This window comes from Hyaena hyaena, unplaced genomic scaffold (genome assembly GCF_003009895.1).
Source record: "Hyaena hyaena isolate Hyena2069 unplaced genomic scaffold, ASM300989v1 scaffold_723, whole genome shotgun sequence".
In the NCBI taxonomy this organism is placed as follows: Eukaryota; Metazoa; Chordata; class Mammalia; order Carnivora; family Hyaenidae; genus Hyaena; species Hyaena hyaena.
In genome coordinates, this window is record NW_024081356.1 from 49,865 (window position 1) to 73,626 (window position 23,762).

Genomic DNA, 23,762 nt, shown 5'->3' on the forward strand with positions numbered 1-23,762 from the left:
ATGGAATACTACATGGCAATGAGAAACAATGAAATCTGGCCACGTGTAGCAACATGGATGGACCTTGAGGGTGTTATGCTGAGTGAAATAAGTCAGGCAGAGAAGGACAAATATCATATGTTTGCACGTATAGGAGGATTAGGAGGAACTTAACTGAGGAACAAGGTGGAGAAGGAGGGGGAAATGGGGGGGAAAAGGAGAGATGCAAACCATGAGAGACTCTTGAATGCTGACAAAAACTGAGGACTGACGGATGTGGGGGGGAGGGGGGATGGGCATGGAGGAGGGCACTTGTGGGGATGAGCACTGGGTGTTATGTGGAAACTAATTTGACAATAAACTATTGTAAAAAAAAAATCTCTGCATTTCAGAACATTTCTTTACATTAAAAAAAAAGGATTCACTCAGTCAACGGGCTTTAACATAAATTGCACATATCCTTGTATCCTTCCCACCTGTTTCTAGAGTGGACACACAATAAAGGAGTGGACATGAAATATTTGGCACATATATGAAATTCTAGCCACTTATGCCTAAACTTTCCCCTCTCATTAAGGCCCAGTAGAAGCCAAGGCAGGGTGTCTCACTCGCCTTACTGCCTCGTACTTGCAAACTCCCTGGTCTTCCCACTATAAATTTAAAAAGAAAATGAAAGTACTGGTTTTAATAATTAATCTTGAGAAAAGAATCATTCTAAGACCAAAATGCCTCTAGCATCTTTATATTTAATTGAGAAAAATCCCACACGAGGAAAAAAAATAAATTAGGCTACAACTGAGGACCTGTATTGACAAAATGTGGTATGAGCCCCTTTAAGCCTGCATGGCACAATCTTCCTCTGCACAGAAATCCAAACAAGACAGAATGATTGACCTTCTAATATAAAAAGGGAATAAGAATATTGTTGGAGTCGTGGGGGAGACTAAAGGAGACAGTGTTTGTAAAATACATAGAGTAATGCCTGACACGTTCTTCTGTGCTCACTAAATAACTGTTAGCTATAACTATTCCAGTTTCTGGAAGACAAGATACAAGGAGCAGGGCTACATACCACTTACGTCAGCAGCACCCTCTGTGGTCCGACCTCCCAGACCTCACCAAACCCATCACACACACTACCCAGAAATAAGCCTCTACATTGGCTTCATTCCTTATTCTTCCCTCCAGCCGCTTGCCCGGAATAGTTTCTCCCCCTCAGCTGGGGAAGTACAAAGGACACGGGCTCAGGAGTCAGACCAGAGTCTGAATTCTGACTGTGCCATTTTTTTAAAGCCATGTGGTCTTGGGCAGGATACTTAGACTCTCCAAACCTCAATTTCATCATGTGTAAAACAGAAAGGTACAGTTCCATTCATCCAGAAGGTTCTTGAAAACATGACAGCAAATGTATTCATTGTACCTAACACACTGCCCTGGGGAACAGGGAGGGAGCATCTGGCAAAGGGCAGAGAGCTGTGTGATGGGGCCCCCCCTCAAAGTTTAATCACACCGTTTTTTCTGCATGAAGTTCCTACCTGTCCTATCTTAAAATACGTACAGCATAGCACAGACCAATTAAAAGTTATGTGGACATCATCTTGTATGTCCTATTTCATGTACAGACCTCATCTTTCTAATTAAATTTCTGGAAAACAAGAGCTGTCTCTTACTCTATCTAGGAGCCCAGAAATGGCAGTGAAATTCTAAAGCCTCTTATGACAAATCAGAGTATCCGGAAGCGACTCCCTGGGAAGACGGGTGTGAAAGAGAATTCTGGGGCAACACTCAGGTTTGCTGGGGGAAAACAGTGCTAGTTATGGGTATGCGTCATGGGCACAGAATGGACAAGTGGTGACATGGGACAATTATCTGCCATCCCTGGAGGAGGCGCCGAGTCCGGAGTTAAGTAACCTCATGCCCACCCCCACCCCACACCGTCTGTGCAGGGGTGGGGCGAGGTGAGGGTGGAGCCGGTGGGGAGGCACACTGACCTGCGTAGCTCCGCCCCGTGCTCATGTTGGTTGGCAGCAGCGTCCACTTGTCGGTGACAGGATTGTAGTACTCCACCGAAGCCAAGTTGCAGGATCCATCGTCCCCTCCGACCACATACAGGAGCCCATTCACTGCACACACCCCTGGGAACCAGAGGCCAGAAGAGACATCACCGGCAAGGCTACCAGTGGTCGGAATGGGTGGGAGACAGATCTGGACGGTCCTGGAGGCACTCCTCCCTCCCTTCAAGGTAGCACAAGGAACTGGCTCTTCGGTCTCATTTCACTCAATGGAAGAACATGCTGATATGAACAGCCACTGGGCTCCAAGGACCCCCCTATCTGAGAAGGGGTATCACTGCCACATGGTCCCATGGACAATTCCTGGCCCCTGACCCTATAAATACTTAGAGCATTACCAAGATGGGCCCCTCCCTACTGGAGTGTTGCCTACTGGTGCATGCAGACCTCCCCAACCCAGACTGAGAGAATCTCACCCACACTACTAATGCTCTGCTTTAAGTTTTCCCTGATAAATGGTGTTAGATCCCTTTGGGTTGATGGTTGCGTCTGTGATGCCTTCACGTGACTTAAGTCTAAATCCACACACAGCTGCCAGGGACCAGGTATCCCTCCTGCTCTGATCTCATCGAGGGCTGGTTTGACAGCAAGGTCTCACACAGCAGGGACTCAAGGGTAAGAAACTGTTATTTTGCTCATCAAGAGTTCAAAAATGGCTCAGTGAATTAAGTGTCCGTCTTCAGCTCAGGTCATGATCTCACGGTTCGTGAGTTCGAGCACAGTGTCTGGCTCTGTGGGGACAGCTTGGAGACTAGAGCCTGCTTCAGATTCTGTGTCTCCCTCTCTCTCTGCCCCTCCCCTGCTCACACACACACACACTCTCTCTCTAAAAATAAATAAACATTAAAAAAATTTTTTAAATTAAGAGGCCATAGTCCAATATACTATGTCTTTTTTCAAAATTAGATTAAAGGGTTGGCGATGTTCAAAAAGTTGTAGTTATAAGTATTAATGAAGATATATCTCAAACACTGGTGAGAAGATAAAATGTACCACTTTCCTAGATGGTGGTGAAAGCATGTATGCTCACTCAGGCTCAAAGTTTTTACTTCTAGACTTTTATTCTGAAGAAATAATTTTAGATGTGTACACTGATCAGCCAAAGGACCATTTGTAATAACAAAAGCGTTACTGATAGAAAAGATGGAAATAAATGTCCAACAGAAGATTAGTTATTTAAATTATGATATAGCCATTTAAAATATGTAAATATAGTTCATGTTATAATAAGATATTCATGGAAGATTGTAAAATGGATTGGAAAAGGAGGTTATAAAACAGCATTACAGTGTGATTCTGCTTGTGCTATTAAAGAACAGAAATGTCTGTATATAAATGTGTACATACACACACATCTACATCTAAAATTAATTCTTGGATTTGAGGTACACTAGCTGTGTTAGGTAATCCCTCAAGTGTCTGTAATCCCTTACTCATATGGTTTAAAGTCAAATGCCAAGTTATATATCATGGTAGGCTTAGGCGATGGGCAAATTAATAAACTCCCTTCTGTTTACACTTTCAACATGTGAGCTACAAATGAGTTTAGCAAACAGGTAACTTGATATAAAGGAAATAAATCTGCCAGAAAGTCACCTAGTTGTCTTTCCAGTCTGGGAAGCTAAGCTAAGTCGACACTTTCATAGAGTAAAGAGGCATAAAATAAGATATACCAACATAGGACCCAACCCAGAGGACAAAGTTGTCAAAGGAAAATAGTTTAATAGGGATGTCAGCCTTCCGGAATAAAAAATCTAAACGCTCTAAGAGAAGTCATTCCTACAGGAAGGAAAAGGGGAAGGGACAGAGAGACAGGAAGTACAAAGCAAGGAGTATGGGAAGTGTTCCCACCAGAGAATGAATACGGGGACTTATCCTCACTAAAAGGAAGGAGATGGGTTTCAAGTGGGAAGTGAGGGGCTTTCAGAACCAGGTGTTGGCAAAGAAAAGATAGAAGCAAGCATCATTGCCTGACCATGTCCACACAGCCCTGTACTTAGCTGCCTAACAGGGCCATTGGACAGGGGGCTTCAATGGCACTCAGAGGGCTTTTCTGGGTCTGTGTCTATGTGTGCACAAAGTAATCACCCTTTGCTGCAAGAGGAAGAACCTCCTGCATCTATATAGGGGACCCTGTGGCCAGTTTTTGTGGCCCCAGCTGTTCCCTCTCCTAGCCCAGAGCCTACCTGGCAAAGGGATACTCCCATTTCAAGTACAAGCTCGGGCCCAGGTTCTAGGAGTCTCTCCCCTCTGCTTTGCTTTTAGAGCTAGTGTTTGCCCCCAAACACCACAAGGGCAGAAAGAAAGAGTGGTCATATTACCTGCGTTGCGCCTGCACATGTTCATGTCTGCCACCTGCTTCCAGGTGTTTGTTCCGGGATCGTAAACTTCAACGCTTTTCCTCACCAGGGGTCCATCATGCCCACCTGTGGCATACAGCTGTCCACTGAGGACGCCGACCCCTGAAAGGCAGAGCACAGTCATAAGTATACATATATATGTAACATGTAGGTGACTATGTATTCATAAAATGGGGAGAGAGAGTTCATACACCAAAAAAAAAAAAAAAAAAGACTGAAAGAAAGAAACCCTCCAAAGCATTAGAAGCAGTTATCTCCAGATGGTAAAATGACATTTGTCCTCCCATTGGCCTGGGTTGCCAAGTCTTCCTACTTGTATTCCTCAGCCTTCAATTCTATTAGTTGAGTCAGAGGAGTTAAAACTGGCAACTAGCTGTGCAGCAAGTGCATTGCCATCGTTACAGCGCCGACCTCCCTGCGTCCCTGAGGCAGAGCCTGTTTTTTCTACCACGTACTCTCCTCTTGGCTTATATACGGGCATTATGTCATTCCTGATGTTGACAGTCCTGAGAGGGCTTCTAGCATGGCATCATGCATGGGATTCAGAGTCACCTTCTAAAATTCTTCAGTGCAGGTCATAGAAGGAAGGGGGTTAGAAAGAGCAACAGACCTGGTGTCCGGAACACGTGGGGTCTGGACCTGTGTCTCTAACTTGCTGCTGGGTCAAACCTCCCTTTCCAGGCCTCAGTTCTGCCATTTGCAAAGTGATGTGGCACACGTGCTAATCCACCCCATCACAGGACGTATCTCCATCAGGTGGGGAGATTTTGAAAAGATAGATTCCAGGGCCTTGCTCCTAGAGGCACTAGCTAGGACTCAGAAAATGAACCTCAGATGACTGGATATGCATACATGTCAGACCCAAAGACTCAATTTCTAGGATACAAACTTCACATGGGTAAGGACCCTGTCTTATTCCATCTGTTTCCCTGTGCCTGATGGTACTAGGTCCTTGTTTGAATGACAAAATATGTAAAACCCCATCCAGCAATTATGCTGGTATGCTGGTGGTTCCTCACAGTTGCCCTAAACTAACAGCAGATGGTGGTGTTGTATCAACAGTGGCTATCTAATGGACCGGGTGTAATGAAATTCAGTGTGCTCTAAAGCAGCCTCATCTGCCCCTCTCCCATGCCCAGCAGGAACCAGCAGAGCCTGGGTCCCAGAGATGGCCTCTCTACCCTCCAACCAACTGTTAGCATCGCTCACACCCTACTGAAAAAGCAAGCAGCATTCCAGGTACTCAGGGTCTCCTCTGCCCTTCTGCAGCCTCCTTCACAAATGTTCATGCTGAGGTCTCCTGGACCTAAAACCACTGTGGCTCTTGGCACTTCAAAGGGCCAGAGGCAGCCAGGGGCCAGAGTCTTCGGTTCTTCAGCCACCAAAACACCCAGTGTGACAAGTATGCAGATTCTCAACTCCAGAGGTGAGACTTCCCCAAATCTTAGGGATATGAAGCATGTAACAAAAGCTGACCTGAGGCCAGGGCTCTGACAGTAACTTGAGTTAAGAGTCCACCTCTGGGAGAGGGAGCATTCCCTAAATTGAGGTCGTCCAGGGCCATGGGCGGTACAGTCACCACCATCCAGGGCCAGAGCAGCCCCAGGAACTCCCCACAGCAACAAGACCTAAGCAGCTTGGCAGAGACAGAGAGGTTTGCCTCCAGAGGCAGATCTCTGGCAGAGGAGGCTGCTCTGTGCTGGGGCTCCACCTGGGCCTGCCCCTCCACACTTGCTGCTTGAGACGATCCTAAAAGCAGCCCCATGTTGGGGCGCCTGGGTGGCTCAGTCAGTTAAGCGTCCAACTTCAGCTCAGGTCATGATCTCACGGTTCATGGGTTCAAGCCCCGCGTCGGGCTCTCTGCTGACAGCCAGCTCAGAGCCTGGAGCCTGTTTCGGATTCTGTGTCTCCCTCTCTCTCTGACCCTCCCCTGCTCCCACTGTCTCTCTCTCTCTCAGAAATAAATAAAACATTAAAAAAAATTGTTTTTTGAAAAGCAGCCCCATGTCTCGGTGCCACTCCACTCCTCCTGAGCTGTCCCTACGTCCTTGAGCTTTGAACTTACTCTCACACTTAAAGTCACAGAGGATTCCTAGGAAGTACAAACAAGGCTCTACCAAGATTCTCTGAACCAAAATTAATAAAAGACCTCTAGGAAGGGAGAGGAACCATGACATGTGTGAAGTGAACTGGCTCCTGAAGAACAACTACTGCAGCCCACTCATTTCACATCTGAAGACTTAGGAGCCAGAAAGGGGTAGGGGCTTGTTCAAGGTCAAATGGCAAGTTTGAGCAGACACAGCACGGAAGCATAGGCCTCCTGACTTTCAGGCATTTGCTCCATGTTCAGGGAGAGCCAACTTGTCAGAATCAGCAGAGACAAGCTTACTTAAAATAGCATTCCACAGGGGCACCTAGGTGGCTCAGTTGGTTACGTGTCCAACTTCAGCTCAGGTCATGATCTCACAGTTCATGGGTTCCAGCCCTGCATCAGGCTCTGTGCTGAACGTCTGCTCAGAGACTGGAGCCTACTTCAGATTCTGCGTCTCCTTGTCTCTCTGCTCCTCCTCCCCTCACATTCTATCTCACTCTGTCTCTCAAAAAAAAATGGATATAATTTAACGGGTATTATATGGAAACCAACCTGACAATAAACTATTTGTAAAAAAAAAAAAAGGCAAATTCCCTAAAATTGCTCCATTTTCTGAATTTTTAGCCTAAAATGTATAGTTTTATTTTACCAAAACAAAAATAAATATAAATCCATTTTTTAAAAATTAAATAAATAAATAAATGTAAAAAAATAGCATTCCACATACAAATGCTTCTTAAATGGGACCATACATCTTTTTCTTTTCTAACTAGTGAGCACACAAAGGTTTCTGAATATTAAATTGCATTAAGGAATGCTGAGCAAGTGGTCATGTGTTTGGTACTATAAAGTGAGATCACAATTCAGTCTTCAAAAATAAAGAAAAAAATACACAAAAAAGAAAGACTTTGAGGACATTATGCTAAGTAAAAGAGGACAAAGACAAATAACATATGATGTCCACTTATATGTGGAGTTAAAAAAAAAAAGCCCATAATACAGAGAACAGACTGATAGTTGCCAGAGACAAGGGGTTAGAGGAAGGACCAAACGGGTGAAGCGAGTGGGAATCCTGACCCTACCAGTTATATGACCTTAAGCAAATCACTCACCCCTTGGTCAACTTACTTTGTGTTAAGTGGAATTTATGTTGTGTCTACCTTTTGGGGGACAGTGGCGAGGACTAAATAAACTGAAGTACAGGCGGTGCTTTTTAGGATGGCACCTGGCACACAGCGAGCCTTCACTTTCCAGGGATGCAGTGACTTCCACAGGAATGGAAGGGGTGATGGTGAGGAGAATATCCCCTGGGAGAGGTTAATTTGGAAGTGCTTTTGTCGAGCTGGAAAGGTGCTAGTGAGAATACAGATGTTAAAAGGAAAGAACAGGAAGGTGAAATAAGGTAGAATGTTCAACTGTTGGTCTTGGGACCCACCTGGGAGCAGATCAGACAGAGCCAGCCCCCCGAGGCTCCCTCATACCTGCGCCACTGCGGCGGGTGCTCATGTCCGCCACATATGTCCACTCATTGGTTGCCGGGTTGTACTGCTCCACGGTGCTCAGGCACTGGCGGGAAGCCCCATCATAACCCCCGACAGCATATAGCTTCCCTGGAACAGACAAAGTGGCTGAGGGTGGTGACAGGGACATTGGCACAGAACTGGAGCTTGGCTGAAGCTCCATCATTAACCTACCGGGGCACCTTCACCTCCATGTGAGTTCAGGGGTGCTTTCCTCCAAAGGGACCACAAACCAGACTATGCATTCTTCACATTTCTGCCTTCTACTTCCTCTTAAGCCATGAGGCTACTTAAAGCACTACAGAGCACCTTTCTAAATAAGCACCCTAAATAAATACCCAATGCAAACCTATGGCCTGGCACCACTGGACTCAGCATACTCTTGCTAGCAAACTATATTGTATCTTTTCCAGAATAAGGCACTAGAGAAATAAAAAGCTAGCGGGGCTCAGCCACAGGCAGACAGGTTGGCTTTTTGGCTAATGGCTTACAACAGCACACAAAACAAACATGGGAAAATATACTTCAGTGAGAATACAAACCCTGACTTGACCATACTGTGTGTGCTCCATCCACAATTCCAGCAAATGGAGCATGTGGATGCAGCACTGTGTGTACGCCCTGTGCTGGGGTGGCTGGAATTCATTCATAGGCTCCCTTGTGATCTTTGAGCCATGTGCAAGATCCCTGAAACACCATTAGCCATTTTTAAAATAAAAATACCATAAGCTCCTATCTAAAGGCATCATTTCTGGGGCACCTGGGTGGCTCAGTCGTTTAAGCCTCCGACTTCGGCTCAGGTCATGATCTCATGGTTCGCGGGTTCAAGCCCCACGTCAGGCTCTGTGCTGACAGATAGTTCAGAGCCTGGAGCCTGTTTCAGATTCTGTGTCTCCCTCTCTCTCTGACCCTCCCTTGCTCATACTGTCTCTCTCTCTCTCTCTCTCTCAGAAATAAATAAAACATTTAAAAAAATAAAAAAATAAAATAAAATAAAGGCATCATTTCTGCCTGGAGCTGGACATGTGAGGCTGGACAAGGGGCTGGAAATCAGCATTTGAGCTCTCCCTAGAGCAGAGATTCAAACATGGACTCTCTCTCCTCTCTCTCCCTCCCTTCTGTGTGTATGTGTGTGTGTATGTGTGTGGTAGGGGGAGTCCTACCTCAACCTGGCCTCAGAGCTATCGGGAACAATGGAGTTATAATAAGGATCTCAAACACTAACTGTAGACTAAATAAACATCTCCAGATGCAAATCCACTCAATAGAGTTATTAATAAAATGAGGGGTTTTTTTTTGTCATTTTGTGCTTTCCTAAGGGAGAAATACCAAAAATACAACTATTATTTGGAAGTGTGCAATATTTTTAAGTTCGAAAGAGGCTCAAACTGTGCTGTCATATCAAATGTAAAATTATTGGGGCACCTGGCTGGTTCAGCTGGGTAAGCATCTGACATCGGTTCAGGTCATGGTCTTGTGCTTCGTGAGATCGAGCCCCGCGTCGGGCTCTGTGCTAACAACTAGGAGCCTGGAGCCTGCTTCAGATTCTGTGTCCCCACCCCTCTGTTCCTCCACTGCTCATGCTCTGTCTCTCTCTCAAAAATAAACATTAAATTTTTTTAAATTATTTATTCTTCTATCATTGAGGCTGGTTTTGTTTTCTGCCTAGAGTCCTTTCCAGGGGCCCTTCTAAAAGAAAGGACACCTCCTTCCCAGTTCTGCCCTCACCTAAGCCACAGCATGGATTCCTGACCCGGGAGCACTTCCAGGGTCCAGGCTGCTCCCATGACATATGCTGGCCAAGATGCAACAACCTGCCCACCCATGTGCCCTATGCTCGCCAAAACCTAAGTCACTCGGGGAGCAGGAAGGCCTGGGGTGTGGATGAGATGAGGAGCTCTCGATGGCAACCCCAGGGGTCATTCAGACCAGAGAGCCATGATAGGGGACAGGGAGAAGGAGGCGAGTACAATGACAGTGTGGAGAGCCCCATCTCCAAGGCCACAGTAAAGCAGAGGCTCCTTATGATCCTCCTGAAACATTCTCACCAAAGCTGTGAGGAGGGCGCTCTGCTGCCCCAAGGTGACCCACAGCCAAAGAGCTTCAAATTCAGAATGGACAAGATCAACAAATTCCCAGGCTGACCTGCATGTCAACAGGCACGCTACAAGACAGCACTTTCTCCACACACAGAACATGCTCAGACAAGCCCTTGTCAAGGGGAGTATTTCAAATCACTACCATGAAGGCAACTTCTCTAACCCCCATCAACCATCCTAACCTTGCATCAGCTGAAAAAATACCCACTCAAGGTTTCTCCTTGAGTCTATTAACAGGGACTTGCTATTTTTAACCCCTACTCTATTGTTTGATATTCCTGGCTGAGGAACAAGGGGGGAAATGGGAAGGTGGCTAGACAAAGCACTTACATTTGGCAGACAAATCAACTTCTGTTCCACCAGGAGGATGAGATTGCAAGAAACAATTTATCTTGATAGGAGGACAAAATCCTTTCACTCACCAAAATGACTGATTTAGTACATTAGAATAATATACTTCTAAATGAAAATTTATGCAATACTTGTACAAACCAAGAAATACAGTGAGAGAGAAGAATATTTCTATTAATATCTGTCTAATCACTGCACATTAGACTCTCCCCAGAGCAAGTAAGTGTGTTCCTGTGGATGCACAGGAGAGAGAGAAAGGGGGGAGGGGAGGGAGGGAGTGGGAGAAAATGCCTATACACATGTCTAAATGCACAGATATTCCAGCTCTATTCCCACTTTAGGAGAGATTAATGAATCAGTGTCATCCTATAAAGTATAACATTTTTTTCCAAATAACACTCTATGCTTTAAAACATTGAATTCACATGTATTTATAAAATCCCTAATTAGCATTTTCTAATGGTCTGAAAGAGTGTAGCACAATGGAAAGGCACGGAGTTAGGAGTCAAGGACCAGGTGTGCTATTTACTAATGTCAAGGCACGTTACTTGCCCCTCTGGCACTTCTTTTCCCCATCTGGACAATGGAGAGAATCTAAACCCTGCCTATCTCCTTCTAAAGGGTTTTGGGAACAAAATTTGTATATAAAACAGCCATTTATAAACTACAGAGCCCTGTCTAACTGGGCCCCAGACCTCACTACTCCCACCTGCCCCACTCCACACACCTTTCCTGACTTGAGCGGGACTCTGCTACCAACCTCTCCTGCAGTGACAGTAATCAGACCTGGGAAGACATGCCCACCTCACTTGAGGCTCTGTTAATGTGTTCATGTTGAACATATAAATAGGAGGCCCAAACTAATTAAACAAAATGAACTCTCACCCCCACCACATTATGCTCCTACATTCTATGTTGACTCTAGATTCCTCAACCTATAACACAACTGGTGACAAGCGGACAAAGCAACAGCTGGTGTTTCCTCTTAGGCTCTGCTTACTCCTCCCAACACAGCTGGTCACCTGCTAGCCTTGAGCCAGTAGCTGCAACCATCTGCACCTCAACTTTCCTCATCTGTTCCATCAGGATACTCGAACCTGACTCAGCAGTGATGGAAGGAATAGAGCCAGGGTGTTGGGACAAGACCTGGGCAGGGGCAGGGACAGGCTGCTGCCCAATGGTGTTTCTTACCCTCCACGACACCTACACCCACGCTGCTCCGCCGCGTGTTCATTGGGGCCACGAAGAACCACTCATTGGTCTTGTAGCTGTAGGCTTCCACCGATGCTAGGCCTGAGAGACCAGAGACTCATGAGATTTCTATTCATGAGAAGAGGCGAGGCCTCATCTGGTGTGAGGCTGGAGGAAGGTCGGAAACCTGGGGGTATGACTGAGTACCACCTCTACCTTGCCATGCAACCTGGGGCACCTCCCTGATGCATGTTCACAGTATATCTACCTGAAAGGACCACTGAGGCCTGACTCACGGTGGGTCACGAGAGGACACAGGGATACAATGGAACTGCCCTGCAAATGTAACTCATTACATCTACTGAATGGAGTAAAAAAACCTGAGGTTGCCTCACTTGAACACCTTCTTTTCTCTTCTCTTCCTCTACATAAGAAGCTAGAAAGCTGAAAACTCAGCTTCCCAGAACTACTAGGGGGTAACTCAGTGAAAAAGGCCTCAGTAGAAATCTGATGGGCATTTCTGAAATAGGCTTTGTTTTCCTACACCAACTTGCTTGTTGCTACCTGGAACACAAATGTGCCAACTAGAGCTGTAACAGCCATCTTATGATCAGAAGGGCACAGCCAGGAGACATTTAAAGAACTCGGCCCCAATATTCTTGAGCAAGTAGATGAACTTAGCAATCGCCATCTCCTGGACATCTTCCTTCATGGGTAAAACAGGATCTCTCATTTGTTTAAGCCACAGTTTAGTGAGGCTTTTCTAGTTAGCCAAAAGCAATTTCTGAAAGAAACAATGCCCCACTCTCTTTTTTTGTCTTTCTTCTAAGGTCCTACCTACTAGAGGCAGCCTCTGAAGGGGACATAGACCCTAGAATTTCATAAGTGAGGCGAAAAGAAATGGAATGGTTACCAACTGGACACAAATGAAAAGTTCAGAAAAGTAAAAAATATTGTTTTTCACATCTCTGGGGGCATTTCAGTGTAACAGAGTTACTGTCTACAGAGATATCGACCTGGAGGTACAGGAGAGGTGAGATAATCTCTCCAGGTTCACGTCTACTTGTAGGTTCTGATTTGAACCCAAAAGCAACACAGAAGCCAGGAGCAAAGGAACGCTCCTGCAGTGGCATAGCCTGGCAAAGCTTCGTGGGGCAGTAGAAAGGGCAATGGGAAGAAGGGGAAAAATGGTTGGGGAAAGGGAGGGAGACAAACCATGAGAGACTCTTGAATGCTGAGAACAAACTGAGGGCTGAGGGGCGGTGAGCAAGAAGGCAAGGGGGTTGACTGGCATGGAGGAGGGCACTTGTGGGGATGAGCACTGGGTGTTATATGGAAACCAACCTGACAATAAACTATAAAAAAATAAAAAATAAAACAATAAGAATAAAAGAAAGGGCAATGCCAGCCTGAGCCAGGTCTCTTCCACGGCTGAACCCCAGCTCCCGAGTCCGTCCAGCAGAGGGCTCTGACAGTCTTGAGACGCCCTCCAGCTGAGCATGCTGTCATTCTAAGTCTCGTCTTTTGGCTCAAGTGAGTTCCCAAACAACGGAAAGGACTGCACTCCTTCTGAGTGCAGCATCCTTCCGAGAACCCTAGAAATGATACCATACACGTGGGCAGTTATAGATTCCATGTGTAGGAGGGCCTGGCTCTGACAAACAAGGTAGGGGATGAGGAAGGATGAGTATGCTGTTGAGGTAACTGTGGATGGGCAGAAGTTTGGCCCAAGAAATGGCTGAGGAAACCAGGGTTGCACTAAGGGCATGTCCCAGGCTAGGAGGAACAGGGACCACATCCTGGACCTACCAGTACTGCCATCAAAGCCCCCCACGGCATAGAGCAGGTCATTGAGCACGGCCGCGCCTAGAGTGCTCCGGCGCTCCTGCATGCTGGCGATGGACGTCCACTGGTCCTTCACACCATCATACACATCCACCGTCCGCACACGCAGTGAGCCGTTAAATCCGCCCACAGCATACACGTGACCGGCCATGAACACCACACCTGAGGCAAAGGAAACCAAGGCATCAAGGTCATCTCAGGCAGCCCATCACTCGTTCTGATGAGTGACAATGGGGGAGCCAGGAAGTCACATGAATAATTCACCACAGAAAGTGATCTCCAACTTAAGAGAACAGGAAGTCACTGTGGGACTCACTGGATTTCTATTCATGTATGCTTTTCCAAGGGTGTTTGATTCAAGCAAATAGTTGTACTAGCTTGAAGTACTAAGCACATGAGAACTGATCCCAAAAAGGGTAGCCAGAAACTGGGCAAGTGAGGAAAGTAAAGGAAGAGAGTCTGTAATACACAGATGCTTGTGGAAACAAGGAGAACTCAGGATTTCCAGCAAGACGCAGAGACAGGCTGGGGAAAGGCAGGCTGCTTACCTGCTCTGCATCTCCTGGAGGGAAGCTCAGCTATCTGGTCCCACCGGTCCTCTTCAAAATCATAGCATTCCACGCTGCGGATCGCCTTGGGTGCCTGGCCACCAACCACAATCATGACCTCCAGAAAGACAAATAGACATTGGCTGGGTCTCCCCCAACATGTGGATTCATGAATGATCAATCCCTGGCACTTCCACATGCCAACTGCCCAGGGTCCATGAGTGATATGACATGCCCACTGATGACAGAGTTACATACATGAAGATGTTACTCTAAATCACAAACAGATAGACTTTTCTTGAAAAGTCAGTCCTAATGAACACAACTGTAAGGTCAACCCTTCACAAAGACTTGTGCTCAGGGCCATGTTGGTGGTATGTGTAGCCACTCAGGACATCTTCTACAACCTCAGTGCCCTCAGGGATTTTAGCCAAAGGACTCAATTTTTTAATCAAAACAAAATATTCCAAAATGCATATATAAACTTGAATATATTTTGGAATGGAGCGCAGAACTTGGATAAATGTTAAACTAAAATTACTTCAAAAATACTTCTGAATACACAGAGTACAGGGGAGCATTTAGTCATTGCAGTCCGGGACAAAATTGTGAAACTGCTTTGGGGTAGTTATCATAGAAATGTATTTAACTGATGACATTCTGAAAAATGCTAACAATATTATCTCCACAAGTAAGATAGTAGCCAGTCATTGTGCGAAATATCTGGTCATTTACTTGTCACATTAACTCTATGAGGTAGATGTTGTCTATATTCACAAATAAGGAAATGAAAGCTCAGAAAACATAAATAAATTGCCCAAGGTCACACAGCTGTGAGTGGCAGAACAGAGATTGAAAATCAAGTCTACCTGACAGAGAGGTGAAGGCAGTCCCACACCTCTCCTGCTCCAGAGACAAGGTCCACGCAAAGACAGCTCATTACGTCTGCAGGTCACTTTTCATTGGTGGGTCAGGAGATGAATTTTATGGAATGCAACCAACATACTTTTCATAGAGCAGCACAGAAAATATAGGAAGGGTGTTATTTCGTGAAGCAGTTGGCATGATTATACACACATGTATGTGTCTCCCGGATCACAATTGAAACAGATTTGTTAGTGTGGGGTATAGTCAGGAAAGAAAAAAACAGAAACAAAAACAAAAACACAAATGAAAGCCACTGTTTGGCTACAGTATGAGACCTGGAGCAGTTAACTGTGGTATCTCTATTGTTGTGACTTTGGTCAAATTGTATTAATTACTAAAAAATAAAGTAGCAAAGTTAACAATCGCGTATATATTTTAATAAACTGGTACAAATTCATGGTTGTCTCCATAACAACATCACTCTCACTGTTATTCTAATAGGCCTTCTTACATGGCGAGTAAGGGGTAGAAGTCACAGGTAGCCCATCAATAGGATTACAGGACATTCTCATTACCTACGGCTTATATTACATACTCCAGAGGTTCTCAAACTTCAGTATGCATCACTATCTCCTTGAGGGTTGTTAAAACACAAGCTTCTGGGACCTCCCTGCCAGAGTTGCTGATTCAGCAGGTCTGGAGTGAGACAGAGACTGTGCATAACAAGTTCCTGGTTGACGGTGATGCTGCTGTTCCAAGATTCATACTTTAATAACCAGTGTTTTAACCTTTGGACCACAGGCATTTGCTGATGTTGTTCCATTAACAATTTTTGCCATTATGAATTACCATAGTGCTTTTATTTCTCCACTACATATGTATGGGGAGAGGAGTAATGATCAAAATCCACGTGAGCTCACAGGAGTACATGTCTCAGGTGAACAGCATCTATCATATAAGGAACCAGAACTAGGGCTGACTGCTATTGCTCATCAAGTATTTATGTCCCAAGGTCCCAGATTCAGGCTCTCACCCACTGCCCATGTGGGTGGTCACAGCTGTATGTGATCAAATGTGGGTAACCAATGTTCAACAACTCAGAACTCAGTTCTGACTTCTGGGACATTCCAAAGGAACCCAAGACACCCAGTGCAAGCTTAGAGCTGCTGCTACTGTTTCTGGAAATAAACATTCTACATTCGACTCTCCATGACACAGCTCAGAGGGTCCACTGCTCTGTAACCAGAGCAGCCCTCTTCAGAGAAAACCTGAATTTGACATTATTTCCCATCTGTAATTCTTTGCTTAGAAAGGCATCCACGACGAGTCTAAGGGGGAGTTAAGGAACATAGCCTCTTGGCAAGCTTCAGACAATGTCCACCTTATTCCTCCAGGGCCCAAAGACTCACTGTACATTCTTAAACATGCCTAGAACTTGCACTGTCCTTCTAGTTTTGAGTTGGTAAGGCTAAAACGAGGCACAATACTGCAATGTTTTTCCATGAAATCTGGTTCTGGAGACTGGGTGAGAATAAAACCAGGTTTTAATTTTCTTCCTGCAGTGACCTCAGGCACTCAACACCTTCCATTCCCTCTCCTTGAAACATTCTCCCCCATTCCTTATCCTTCTGCTCTATATTTTCAGGTTTCAGTTTATGTGTCACCTTCTCCAAAAAGACCTCTCTGATCTCAAAGCTGAGTTAATGTCCTTTCTCTGAGATCACACACGCCCTGTGTTCTCTCATTAAAACTGGCCCACACTGTGCTCTAACTACCTAGTGACCTTGTCTCCCTGCCTAGACAGTGAGCCTAGCCAGGGCAAAAAATCTATCTGTCTCAGTCACCAAGATAACCTTAGGGCCTTCTGGTGTCAGGTAAAAGTAGGACTCAGATATTTATTTGGAATAAGAAATGAATGAATGGCAAGGAGCATATGTAAGAAACCAAATTTAAAAAGAATACAAAGTTAAATGGAAGAAAATACACAATCCAGAATGTTACTTGCTGGGGTTAATATATGTTAGCCACCATATTAAAATTCTGGGCATACAATTTGAGAAGAAAAGAAATAAAGGGAGAAAAATAGAGTTTTTCCCGTCTTTTCATTCAACTACCAGAAGAAAGACAGTTTATTCTTTGTACAAGTTATCAGGCTTTCCCTGTAAAAAAAAAAAAAAATGGGCAAAGCTTTCAAGGAACCTCACCATGCCCCAGAAACCATCTTACACCAGGAGTAGGGAGGTACATTCTTACTGGAGAAAAATCCAGCACACGTCTCTTGAGAATTGTCACAGTTACACAGAAACAGTATTATACAAATGCAAAACTTTCAATGTGAAGGTAAAACCCGAGTAGAAAGACCATAGTAATACAGGACAAGGTTTTCAAAATGAATTTGCTTTTGAGCTCATAAAGCCACTGTTGAGGGACAACTTTTAACATTCAAACCTTATACAATAATCTGGGAAGAGTAATTATGAGGTTGTGTGGAGCAGGACCACTGGTTTCTGAAAATGTGGAGATGGCTCAAGGAGGAAATGCACTTTCTGCTTCTTTCAGAGGCCTAAAAAAGCCAATTTCTATGCAGGCTTTGCAAGAGGCCATCATACAAGGAATACTATACTCACTGTGTGATCATGCAGAGTAAAAGAAATAAATTTCCTATCTTGAATACTAATGGTTGGTTGTTTCCATAGATACCTGATCCTAGCAACCAATTAGACAAAAATGAGTATTCTCCAAGTCTACATGCATTACATCTTTAAAATTATAAACCTCTAGCTACTTAGGAAGATCATACAATGTCAGGGCATGAAGACATTTAAACAGTTCTCTCCTACAAGCCCTCATTTTACATTTCCAGAAAAATTCAGCCCCACAATGTTCAACAGGCATATTTCTTTCTTTCTCCAACACCCCTAAGTCCGAAAGATTTGTAATGCCTATAATAGAAACTAGTGAAGCAAATCAGCCCATTTATGATCATTATTTTTAACAGGTATCCTTTAAGGTAAACCTGAGGAAGGTCTACCACGAGTCATAAGGGAGTCACAATAAAGAACTGGTTCCAGGCTAACAATTATGCTAGACCAAGTATAATTTAATCACGTTCAAGGACGGCACTGTATTTGGGAGTATCGCAGGCCACTGCAGGGTCTTAACCCCAAGTCTCATCTGTTACTGCGTTGAAGGCTGCAGAAGTTCTGATGGATTGAGAGTTCTGCTTGACGAGATACAGGTAAGCCAGATCTCAACTGTGGGTAGCATGGCTCTTGGACAACTCCCAAGGAAAACAGTGTCATTGTGGAATGTCCAAATGGCCATTTAGGGAACTTAGTGAGACCACGGAAAGACTACTTGATGATTCCTTAGGAAGAAAATTTCACTCCCAGCCTACCAAGATGGTTTTTAAATAAATATACAAAAAAGTTATATAGAAAAAATATATACCCAAATAAATATTTAGATATATTTAGATATAAATAAACCATCTAGCAGCATGATTGGGGCAGCGAAGGCATGGTAGTCCCTCCTCACAGTATGACAACCACTCTGTGTGAGAACCAGGAGGTACCCGGGACAAGCCAGGAAGAGGTACATTAGGTGAACAGAGCAGAGTCTTCTGGCTCACTTGTGAGTCAGGACCCTAACCTCTAAGTCGTCAGACTCTAGTAGGGTGGGAGGAATAACCTGGGGTCTGTACACTTTTTTCATCAGGCAGGGGTGGAGTGTGTGTCCAAACTCTGTTCCATGACCGGTGAGCTGGGCAGAAGGCAGGCCCAGCCAGTCGGTCCCTCGGGCCAGGGCAGGAAGCGAGACTCTCTCTTACCCTGGTGCGTGGGGCCGCAGGGCTAACACCAATTCATCCGAGGAGCACGTTGAGGTTGAGGCAGAAGACGTGTCCCAGCAGGTTCCTGAGCAACAGATGCTCTAGGCAAGGACCGACAGTCAAAGTGCAGAGACAATGGAAGTTGGAGAAGCAGCAATGTGAAAGCAAGACCCAGGGAAGACAGAAGTGAGAATATGGACTTTGGAGTCCTGCACATCTGGGCTCAAATAGGAGCCCAGTCACTAAATAGCTGTGTGACCATGGGCAAGACATTTAGCCTTGCCAAACCTCACTTCTATTACCTGTAACATCAACATAGTAGGATGTTTCTCTCGTGAAGGTTGGGAGCCTTAAATGTCATAAAGCACTTATCACAGAACTTGGTAAATTGTATACACTAAATATTAGCTGCTAGTATTTGATCAACATCAACATCACTACTATTGTTTACAGCAGTTGTTAAAAAAACAGACTCCCAATAAATGGTAGAAAAGGACACTTACATGATCTGTGAACTGAAGAGTGAACACCACTAATTCCAGGGTGATGATGGGACTTTTTGAGGGTCCCAGGGTGTTTTCTAGGTGTGGCCAGGGTCTATGTGAAGGATCAAGATGTAAGAGGAACAGCGCCCACCCAGGGGCCTGGCCCAGGTGAGAAGTTATCCTACCTACCCTGCCAACAGCCTATCTCCAACACCATCTATTGAAAGCAGGACAGACCAAAACGGGAAGAAGCTGCCTACTTCTGGCCCAAATGGCTTTTCAGTGTCATTTTTAAACTGCTGAATAGAGATGTCACTTGAACTGAAATGACAGTGCAAAGTGCCAGGCTCAGTACCTCTCCAAAGGTTCATTTGCATCTTGCTGGGAACTCAGTTCTCTGCTGCCATCTGTGAAACAGGGTAACGTAGGAGTGTTTCTGAGTGACTGGGAGACAGCCTCTGGTTGTCCATAGCAACTCAGCTTTGGGGAAGGACTGGGCGGTGAGTGTGTGGGAGCCCAGATGATGCTATTAGCTGTTCCAGCTTGAATGTGTATGATCTGTACATATGTGGCTCAGGAAGAAACACCCTCGTTTGCCTCTACAGCTATCTCAAGGCAGAGTCCTATTTTTTTAGGGGAAGGGGCTTGGCTGCAAACAGGTTTGCTGCTGAGAATTGCTGGCAACAGGACAAATCTCTCTCTACCACTTTGTTTCTCAAAGACTGCTCTGTCAGAAAGCCTATCTGGGCTGAATTCATGAAAGCACAGACCAGCCTGCCCTTGCAATTCCTGTGGCTATTCCTATAGTCCAATTATCTCCTTATTTCTCTTCCTCCACTTATTTGGTCACTTACATATTTCTATCTTACTTTCTCAGAGGACTTCTTAAAAGACTCCAAAGGGCAGGAATTGAGAGAGTTTCTTTCTACACAGTACCCAGCAAAAATGTTTTTGTGAAATGTGGAGGCAATATAATAGAACAGTTAAAAGCACAAGGTCTAGCATCAGTCATCCTGGGTTTGAATCTCAGATCTACTATTTGCTAGCTGTGCTTTAAAGATACATAACAAATTATTTGATACTCTTCCACTCAAAAGATGTCACTTAATTCACCTTCCCTTGAGTGTGGGCTGGACTTACTGACTTGCACCCAGCAGATAAAATACAGCCTAAGCGATGGGACATCATTCGGAAAACAGGTTGTAAAATGCCTACAGTTTCTGTCTTGAGCATGCTCTCTCATTGTCTTGGTGTAGAACTGCACATCCTGGGGGTAACCAGCTGCCACATCATGAGGACATGTGGGCAATTTAGGGAGAGGCTGACAGCATAAGGAAGTGAGCCCTACAAGCAACTATGACAGTGAGCCTAGAATCAGATTTCCCCCACCCCGCAGCCTTCCCCCTGCTAAACAAACAATCCTGGAGAGAGAGGGCTGCAGACCTAACAAAGAGCTCAACTACAAATTTACAAGAAGCCCTAGGCCAGGATGACTCAGCAGAGACACTCGGATTCCTGCCCATGGAAACATGGAGATAATAAACCTTCATTGTGTTAAGCCACCAAGGTGTGAGGTAGTTTGTAATGCAGAAATGGATAACTTAGTACATAATGAGTAGGTGACATAACCCAAGATCCAATTTCTCATGTGTTAAGTGGGGATAACTAAGATTATGTAAATCCTAGGAGATAATAAATGTACATCACTGAGCCCAGTGATTGGCATATTCTGAGTGCTCACATTAGGGGAGTTATCATTATCTGCTATTATCATCAGTGTGGAGTTAGTAGTGTACACTGGTCAAAAAGTACAGGTTTTAAGTCAGCCAGGCCTAGATACAAATCTTCATGCTGCCACTTAGCTGTGAAACCCTGGGCTCATTCAATCTCACTGAATCTCCAACATGGAATCTTCTCCAACATTAGAACTTCCAGGGTTGTTATGAGGATAAAATAATGTATATAAAGTGCTTTGCCTATAACATGAGGAAATCGTATTTAAACAATCCTTCTTGTGTCATCATGAAGGCCTTTGATAAGGACAATGGCCCAGGGAAGGACAGAGCACAACAGAAGCTGTGGGCCAGTTTCCTCCTGCAGCTATTTAAACCAATTTCTGGATGTTGCCTCTCAGAGACAATATCCAACTGACTTGGAGTCAACTCAGGTGTCAGCTCCTAAAGAAAGCTTTCCCCAATCCCTCATCCCTCTCCATGTTCCCAGAGTGCCCTACCCATACCTCCAGCATGGCACTTACATGGTCCATTGTAATTGTCCTTTTACAGGTGTCTCCTTTCCCCTGAACATGGACCACTTTGAGGAAGGGACCAATTCATCTGAGGCTTTAGCACCAAGCCCTGTGCCTGGCAATTAGTGACTTCTCATTGGAAGTATGTTGAATGAATTAATAAATTAATGAGTTAATGCATGCATGATGGTTTATTAGTTTATTACTGGTGGGTGCTATTTCTTTATTATGATTATCTCCATGCTTCAAAACCTATCTAAACCCCCAGGAACAATAACCAGATTCATTCCACACCAGACCTGTGGGCTGAACCAAATGTCCTAGGGTCAATCTCATTAGTGATCAAAGGAGAATATGAAGTAGGGCATAAATCCTCACTAAATTCATGCAAAAAACACACATATGAATGCTGACAGTATTGGAAAACAACTAGGGTTGATAGAAATGGTCAATACTAATCTCCATGAGGTTTTTTTACAAATAGTTTATTGTCAAATTGGTTTCCATATAACACCCAGTGTTCATCCCCACAAGTGCCCTCCTCCATGCCCATCACCCCTCCTCCCCCCCACACCCATCAGTCCTCAGTTTGTTCTCAGCATTCAAGAGTCTCTCGATGAGGTTATTCTTTAAAAAATATACCTCCTTCAGGGCGCCTGGCTGTCTTAGTCAGTAGAATGTGCAACTCAGGTTTGTAAGTTGGAGTCCCAAGTTGGGTGTAGGGATTACTTTAAAATAAAAACTGGGACACCTGGGTGGCTCAATCAGTTAAGCATTTCTCTCTTTTTTTTAATGTTTATTTATTTTTGATAGAGAGAGAAAGACCACTTGAGCAGGGGAGGAACAGAATTAGAGGGAGACAGAGAACCCTAAGCAGACTCCAGGCTCTGAGCTGTCAGTATAAAGCCTGACACTGGGCTTGAGCTCACAGACCGAGAGATCATGACCTCAGCCGAGTCAGACGCTTAAGTGACTGAGCCACCCAGGTGCCCCATGCATCTGACTTTTAATATGGACGCCGGTTGTGATCTCATGGTCATGGGATTGGGCCCCACACTGGGCTTGGCACTGAGCATGGAGCCTACTTGGGATTCTCTCTCTCCCTCTTTTTCCCCCTTCCCCACTCACATGCACTCACTTTTGTGCTTTCTCTCTCTCTTAAAATAAATATACTTAAAAACTAGAAATAAAATCTTTAAAAATATACATATAGATACTCATTCATATGTGTATGTGTATGTGTATATATTACTTTTTCATTCATGAAAACTTTTACTACTGTCCACCCTTTGTTAGACTCCAGGCTATGTGCCAAGAACAGAGACGAGTAACATCTACCATCATGGAACGTAAAGTTTCGTGAAGCAGGAACAGTCTTAAAGAGAACCCTGAATACCTCCCTAGATATCGGCCCAGGGCACAAGGTTATCTTCTGGAATTACTGCCCCTGTTTTTCAGAAACCAATGAAGGACCTCTCCTCCAAATAACCTTTTTCATCAATAACCTTTTCAGCAATAAACTGTTAGAAATTAGACTTAAAAAAAACATTTGTAAGAGCATCAAAAACTATGAAATATGTAGGAATAAATCTAACAAAAGATCTGTAAGAATCATACACTGAGAACTACAAAATGTTGCTAAGTGAAAGTAAAGAAGACAAAAATAAGTGGAGATATACACTGTGTTCATGGATCAGAAAATTTAGTACAGTAGTCTCCCCCTGCCATCTCAGTTTTGCTTTCTGCAGTTTCAGTTACCCATGATCAACCTTGGTCCAGAAGCAGGTGATCCTCCTTCAGACATATGGTCAGAAGGTCAACAGTAGCCTACATCACTCCCCTTACTTCATCTCATTTCATAGGCATTTTATCATCTCTCATCATCACAAGAGGAAGAGTGAGTCAATACATTAAGATATTTTGAGAGACAAAGAAACCACATTTACATAACTTTTATTACAGGATATTGTTACCATTTTTCTATTTTACCACTAGTTATTGCTGTTAATGCCTTACTGTGCCCAATTCATAAATTAAACTTTATTGTAGGTATGTATGTATAGGAAGAAAATAGTATATACGGGGCTCAGTACGATCCACAGATTCAGTCATCCATAGAAGGTCTTGGAATGTATCCCCCCAGGATAAGGGAGGACTACTATATTGTTAATATGTGAATGCCCTAGTCTAATTGATTGTAAAAATTTAGCACAATCTCTATCAAAGGCTTTTTTTGTAAATAGGCAAGTTGATTCTAAATGATAAATGAACATGTA

The 23,762-nt window shown here is 44.4% G+C and overlaps 1 protein-coding gene across 6 annotated transcripts in view; it reads right to left on the reverse strand.

The window, feature by feature from the left end:
• Positions 1-23,762, reverse strand: part of KLHL3 (kelch like family member 3) — a 125,561-nt gene that overhangs the window by 9,597 nt on the left and 92,202 nt on the right. For all 6 annotated transcript variants that reach the window (XM_039217905.1, XM_039217909.1, XM_039217906.1 and 3 more), the window contains 6 exons: positions 14,058-14,175; positions 13,474-13,671; positions 11,665-11,766; positions 7,985-8,113; positions 4,373-4,513; positions 1,971-2,114 (listed from right to left, as the gene is read on the reverse strand). In XM_039217905.1, the coding sequence (XP_039073836.1) occupies positions 1,971-2,114; positions 4,373-4,513; positions 7,985-8,113; positions 11,665-11,766; positions 13,474-13,671; positions 14,058-14,175 (832 nt within the window). The remainder of the gene's footprint in view (positions 1-1,970; positions 2,115-4,372; positions 4,514-7,984; positions 8,114-11,664; positions 11,767-13,473; positions 13,672-14,057; positions 14,176-23,762) is intronic.